Source organism: Tupaia chinensis, unplaced genomic scaffold, assembly GCF_000334495.1.
Source record: "Tupaia chinensis unplaced genomic scaffold, TupChi_1.0 Scaffold000365_1, whole genome shotgun sequence".
Classification (NCBI taxonomy): domain Eukaryota; kingdom Metazoa; phylum Chordata; class Mammalia; order Scandentia; family Tupaiidae; genus Tupaia; species Tupaia belangeri.
Genome location: NW_006159862.1, coordinates 2579505 through 2585977, shown reverse-complemented (window position 1 = coordinate 2585977; position 6473 = coordinate 2579505). Strand labels below are relative to the sequence as shown.

The 6473-nt window shown below is 62.6% G+C and overlaps 2 protein-coding genes across 3 annotated transcripts in view; one reads left to right on the top strand and one right to left on the bottom strand.

Moving 5' to 3' along the window:
* The window catches only part of GRAP (GRB2 related adaptor protein), a 28453-nt gene extending 23485 nt beyond the window's left edge, over positions 1–4968 (top strand). The window contains exons 4-5 of one of the 2 annotated variants that reach the window (XM_006153192.3): positions 2264–2432; positions 3894–4968. In XM_006153192.3, coding sequence (XP_006153254.1) covers positions 2264–2432; positions 3894–4079 — 355 coding nt within the window. In that variant the 3' untranslated portion in view covers positions 4080–4968. Of the gene's footprint in view, positions 1–2263; positions 2433–3707; positions 3859–3893 lie in introns of those variants that run through there. The other variant, XM_027773706.1, reaches the window with a different exon arrangement.
* A 147-nt stretch (positions 4969–5115) lies between these two features.
* Positions 5116–6460, bottom strand: LOC102493669 (sodium/glucose cotransporter 5). The gene is made up of 4 exons (XM_006153191.3): positions 6445–6460; positions 6147–6362; positions 5553–5607; positions 5116–5438 (listed from the first exon to the last, which is right to left on the bottom strand). The coding sequence occupies exons 2-4, from the start codon at positions 6342–6344 to the stop codon at positions 5332–5334; spliced, it is 360 nt and encodes a 119-aa protein (XP_006153253.1). The 5' UTR covers positions 6345–6362; positions 6445–6460; the 3' UTR covers positions 5116–5331.
* Positions 6461–6473: the final 13 nt, after the last annotated feature.

Here is a 6473-nt window from a genome sequence, read left to right as displayed (position 1 = left end):
GGCTTCCTTGCGAGGAGGACTAGCTCCGGAGGGGCCCAGCGCATCTCAGAGCACAGGCTGCCACAGGCCGGACGCCTGTCGGGCTGGGACCCTAGCTCAGGGCGACAAAAGAGGGTTTTAGGTTCGAAGCATCTGGTTAATGACTTAAGACTTGGGCAGCGAATCATTCGCTGAGTTCCAACCAGACAGGCCCCTCAGGGCCTCTTCCCGCCTCCCTGCCTGCCGAGTGCCTAGGACGGAAGTTACGAGGCAGTTGACAAGAAGGCTCTGCAGGGGCTGAGGCCCAAGGAGACCCCTGACTCTAACTAGGGGGGTCTGAGGCAGTTTTTAGAGGACGGGCCATTTTACCTGGACTTTGAAGCATGAGCAGGAGTTCGAGATCAGCTGGAGGAAACGGTGTGTGCAGAAGCCTGGAGGTGTGTTTTGAAGCAGGGAGAGGACAGGTGTGGTTTGACCCCTTCACTGGGCAGGAGGGGGAATCCCTCTTGGCCTCCCCCTGCAGACTGGACAGTGGTTGCCCTGGACACATCCTTACCTGCAGTCTTTCCTCGGAAACCTTTAGGGAAGCAGCACGCCACCCCGGGTGGCCAGGCCGGAAGCTGAAGGCAGGCAGGGCTGGCACAGGAAGCGTGGCCCCCCGGGTGGTGAGGATGAGGGCACACCCTCTGGTCCAGAGCACTGAGAGCCTGGGGAGCTCGGGCTGCGGGAGCCCGGCCTGCACACATACCGCGTCCGAGGGTGGGAACGCAGACCCGGGGGCTCGTTACCGCCCAGCCTCATCTAGTGCCAGGTGTGAATGAAATGAGCCGTGGCCGTGCGCAGGACAGGTAACCCCGCCCCACGGCCGTCCTGTGGCCCCGTCTACACGTCTGGCCCCACCACTCTCACCAACAGGACGGCCCCCTCGGGCTCCTGAACTGGCTTCCTCCTGGTGGGGCTGGCGTGGTTCTGTGTTCTCCCCACGGCCCCCGGATGTCACCGGCAAGGAGTTCCCCAATTGGCAGTGAGGACACCAAGGCCCAGAGAGGCAGGCTGGGGTGCAATCCGGAAGGGTGCCCGTGACGCGGGGAGGCCGAGATGGCCCCCAGACCTTCTGCTGGGAGGGTGGGTCAGCCGGCTAGGCGGGGCTGGCAGAGGAGGAAGGACGGAGCCCGGTGACTCCCTCAGAGCGTGCATGAAGGAATGGGCCAGATGTGCCATCAGAGCCAGGCCTGCACCCTGAGGTGTTCCCAGTCTGTCCCGGAGGCCAGCAGGTGGCTAAGGTGCTGGACTCCCTCATAGCTGACTGTGGTTCGAATCCTGGACCTGGAGGTTTGAAAATCATGTTGGGTGTGCGTGCCCAAAATCCCAAGAGGAGAATGGAGAAGGGATTGCACTGTGGCCACTCCCCTGGGGGGTGATTTCTTGCTTTCTCTCTCTCGGTCTCTGGTGAGCACACACATCCTATGGCAAAAACCTATAAAAAAAAAAAATCTACTCTGGGGGTCAGCAGGTGATGTGGTGGCTAAGGTATTGAATTCCCACATGGCTGACTGCAGTTTGAGTCCCAGACCCAGCAGCTTGAAAAACACACTGTGTGTGTGTGTGTGAGTGTGTCTAAACTCTCAAGAGAATGGAGAGGTTGTGGCATGGCCATCCTTCTGGGGGATACTTTCTCACTTTCCCTCTTTCTTTCTCTCTGGCCAGTGCACACACCCCAGAGCAAAATCCTGAAGGAAAAAAAAAGAATAGAGAGAGAGAGAGAGTCTAACTTGAGGACAATGGGGAGCCATAGAAGGTTCTGGGGGGGTATGAAGCATCTGCATGTCTGCGTACCCCTCGTACCAGCAGGCATCAACCTGAGTCAGGATCAGCTCAAGACCTACTTCCCAAGGGATGATGGGACTGGGAGGGGCGGGGAGGGCGGAGGGAGTCAAAGTGGAGGGTGCTGTCTGACACGCTCACCCCAGCTAGCCGCTCACCGCCAGTAAGCCACTGCCAGACTTTCTGTGCACACGGCCCTAAGACAGGTGCTGTCCAGGGGAATGGGGGTTCAGCGAAGTCACTCACATGACTTGCTTAGGGTCATGCAGCAAGGTTGGTCCCCGCCAGGGTGCCCCCAGGGGGTGTGTGGAGCTGGCTTAGCGGGCTCCCCAATGCACCCGAGCCCGCCTCCAGGCCGCAGCAGGAGGAAGGTCGGTGGGGGCAGCGGGCAGACAGGAGACCCTGGGACGGTGCTGGGCTGGGAGGGCCTTGGTCTGAGGGGGCCTGGGTGTCTCCGCAGCTACGGGGACCGAGTACAGCACTTCAAGGTGCTACGTGAGGCCTCGGGGAAGTACTTCCTGTGGGAGGAGAAGTTCAACTCCCTCAACGAGCTGGTGGACTTCTACCGCACCACCACCATCGCCAAGAAGCGCCAGATCTTCCTGCGGGACGAGGAGCCCCTGCTTAAGGTAGGGTGGCAGGAGGGGCGGTGTCTCCCTGCAGGCTGGCACAGGCCTGGCCTCCCCTCCTCGCCTGCAGCCTCTGTCGCGGGAGGGGGATCCAGTCCAGGCCCCCAAGGCATAGCCTGAGACAGCCAAGGCGGGAAAGGAGGAAAGACACCAGGCTGGGGACCCCTCGGCGGACCCCTGGCCTAGGGTCCGCTAGCAGAGCGTGCCCAGTGGCGGCTGTGACTGCATGGGGAGCAGACACGTCCTGGTCTCTGCATTGTCCCCGTGGCACCAATGAGGACACTCAGGTTAGGCCACCTGCCGGTAGGCTTGGTCCTAGTTCCCTCAGGGGGGTGCGGGGCAGTGCGCGCAGCGTGGGCGAGGGCCCGGCCGGGCACCCCGTTCTGCACAATAACAGCAATTTACCAGCCAGCCTGCTCACCACGGCCCTGGGGACCAGCTCTCACTCTCATTAGGTGACACCACCAGCCAACGGGTCATTAGTCCTGACATGCGTTTCCTCGGGAGCGGGTGTCGGGAGATCTGGGGCTGACTGTTCTGCCCTCACCCAGCCCCCACCCCTGCCCTGCTCCTTGCCATGTGACGTCAGGGCCTGTCCATTCCTAGCTGGGCCTCAGTTTCCCCTCTGTCCAATAGGATGCACCTGGGGGCACCCAGGGACTCAGGAGACCGCTTTGCACATCCCCTGCTGACCTCAGCTTGACCCCAGGGTGGAGGCCAGCCGCGCATGCCCAGTGGGCCTTGCCGCCCAGACCGCGCCCCCGCCCCCCCCTGCGCCCTGGTCGGTGGGAGGGAGCAGGATGGAGGGGGGGGGGCCAGCACCACCACCTCGGTTTGACTGCAGAGCGTCAGAGCTGGCTCGGTTCCCTGAGACCCTTCCCGCCTCCTCCCTCCTGGGTAGAGGACTGCAAATTACAGCCTCGGCTGATCCTATCCCTGTCCTGGCGGGGATCCCGCAGGCTTAGAGCTGACCTGGGGGACAGAGGGGCTCTGGGTGAGCTCCTGTCCATCTGCCATGCGCAGCGTGGGGACGAGGGCAGGGATGTACCCAAGGTCACCCGCAGGCCTGAGAGCTGGGAGCAGCTGGAAGGGGCGGGCCACAGCAGTAACCCGGGCTCACAGCCTGGATCCCAGCAGTCCGTAAGGCCCACTCCACAGTGGCGTGGCCCGGAGTCAGGGTTAGGGCTGCTGGGAGCCAGGGAAATGAGACCCCAAGAGAGACAGGGCGCCCTGACCCCAGTCCTGTGGTCCGTGGGAAAGTTCTGTGTATTGTAGATGCAGCGTTTGTCCCGGCCCTGGACGCCCTGGGGAAGCTCCGGACTCTTCGCAGCCTGAGTCCCACCCCTGCGCTGCGCCAAGACCCCGCCCCACCTTCGACCAATCACTCCTTTCCCGGGATCCTCGCGGGAGCCATCTCAAGGCTTCCCAAGGTACCCCACTAACCACGTCCTCCCCTGGCAGGCGCCCCGGGCCTGCTATGTCCAGGCCCAGTTTGACTTCTCGGCCCAGGACCCCTCACAGATCAGCTTCCGCCGCGGTGACATCATCGAGGTCCTGGAGCGCCCCGACCCCCACTGGTGGCGGGGCCGGTCCTGCGGGCGCGTGGGCTTCTTCCCGCGGAGCTACGTTCAGCCGGTGCACCTGTGACCAGGACAGCAGCGCCGCTCCGCCAGTGGGCCACACGAGCTCCGCGGGGACCGGGCTGAACGTGGCCTCCTGTCTCTGACTACTCCACACAAACTGGGCAGCCCCTGGTGCCCCAGAACTGCAGCGTGTTTGGTGACAATGAGGAGTGGGAAGGTCCGGGGCTCCCCTTTGGCTGTCGCCAGGAGGCAGCTGAGGCCCCACCTCCTCCTGTCAGTGGCCTTGGCCACCTAGAGGACCCAGGGGTCCTGGATCCCACCCTGCAGGGGCTCCAGCGAGAAACTCCAGGCTTGGTGGGTGGGTTCCCCTTGGGCCTGCTTGCCGGTCTCCCAAAGGCCCCTCTGACTGTGCGGGAAGATGGGGGGTGGCTCAGTCCCGGGCCAGGCTGCACACTTGTTTCAAAGCTGGACTTGGGCAGGCTCCGGGTGGACCTGTGACTTCCGCCCACCTGGCCTCCTTGGGGAGGGGGAGGGCCCTGAGACCCCCAGGAAGGGGCGGGTTGGGAAGAAGTGAAGAGGCTCAGACTCTTTCCTGCTGCCCACACTCAGATGAGCGCAGGGTGGCCCAGGGCCAGCTGCACTGGCTTTCCTGTTTGGGCCCAGGTTCTGGCCAGACAGGGCCCAGGCAGCTTGGGGGCCGCAGCACAATCCACAGGCCAGAAAAGTTGGGGCTTTGGAGGTCCGATGGGATCCAGAAAGGGGTGGCAGCCTGGCAGGGGCTGGATGTCTGACGAAACCTTCACCCCTGCCTGGAGCCGGGTCACCTCTGGGAGCAGGGAAGAGGAGGAGGGCTTGGCGAGGCCTGAATGCGGGCTGAAGGTGCGGGAAGGGAAGGCGTGGAGCTGCGGGCGCCATGGGACGCTGTGGGGCCGTGGGGCGCCTTTGGGTTGCTGGCCCAAGAAGGAGGCTGCTGTCGGGAGGACCCATGGTGAGCATGAGGGGACCCGCTCCACCCAGGCTGACCCAGGACCCTCAGAGCCCCAAGCTCTGGCAGAGTATGCTGCTCCTGACCCGGGCTGGTGCATCTGAAATAAAAACCATACAGCCAGGACAAGGGTGCCCGTCAAGAGTCTGATTTTCTTCCTGATTATGGGTGTTTGGTGCTATTTTATGTCATACTCTGTCTCCCCACTTCCCCCTAGTTATCCGGAGCTCCTGCGGTGCTGGCTGGTCAGTCCTGGGTCCTGGCCCTTCTCAGTGGGAAGGGGGCTGGCTGAGGCCTCAGGGCCCCTGCGTCCTTCCCGGGGGTGGTGGTGTCAGGCGAAATAGGCATAGAAGAAGATGTTCACGCACATGAGGAGGATGGCGTTGGCGCCACAGACGCGGGCCCAAAAAGCACGCTTCCTGGGCGTCTGGCTGTCACCTAGAGGGAGTGGGGAGAGAGGTAGACCAGGGACACAAGGCTACACCCAGACCTAGGCCTCCAGGCCCAGCCTCGGGCAGGCCCGAGGGGCAGTGCGTGGGGTCACACACGTACCTTTGGCTCCCAAGGGCAGGTCCCAAGCCAGGGTCCACCAGGTGAGGTTCTCGATCTGCAGGGGTGAGGGGGAGATGGGGGCATGGAAGGGCAAGGTAGACCCAGGCAAGGTCAAGGCTTTGTGATGGAAATATGTCAGCTGAGTTCACAAAGTGGGGTGTGTGTGTCAGAGCTTAGAGGTTAGAAAAGAGGTTAGAAGTCAGAGGTTAGAAAATTCTATGGGACCAGCAGTTAGCGTAATGGCTATGTTGCTGGACTCCCATGTAGTTGACTGTGGTTCGAGTCCCAGACCCGGTGGCTTAAAATTCAACACCGGGCACATGTGTGTGCGTGCATGCCCAAGATCCCAACAGGAGAATGGAGGAGAAGGGATTGCAGTGTGGCCATCCCCCCCGGGGTGTGATTTCTTTTTTTTTGGCTGTCTGTCTCTCTCTGTCTTTCTGGCAAGAGCACATGCCCTATACCAAAAACTTCTCCAAAATAAATAAATAAATGTCTAGAGTCAGAGAGGTTCAGAGGCCACCGTGGGTCAAGAGTCACAAATTGCTAGGGGTCAGGCTCAGATGACAGGCAGGGTCGGGTGGGCAGGCTCACCTGATCATCTTGGGGAGGTGGGGTCAGGAGGCTCCCGGCCACCACAATAGCACCGCTGAGCGCGAACAGGGCCACAGCGAAGTGCAGGTAGTGGATGCTGCGGAGGAGGGCGGGCCGCAGGTCGGGCTCGCCGCACAGTGGGGCCGGGTGCAGGAACTCCAGGACCAGCCTCGTGGCGCCCACAGCCAGCCCCGCCATCAGGCCCCAGAAGGCCCCCTGGGGAGGAGGCAGGGCATGTGGGGGTGAGGGGACGATCCCACACCTGCCCTGCTCCGCCCCGGGAGAGCGGCACCCCCACCTGCTCATTGGCTCCCCCCCCCGAGACGG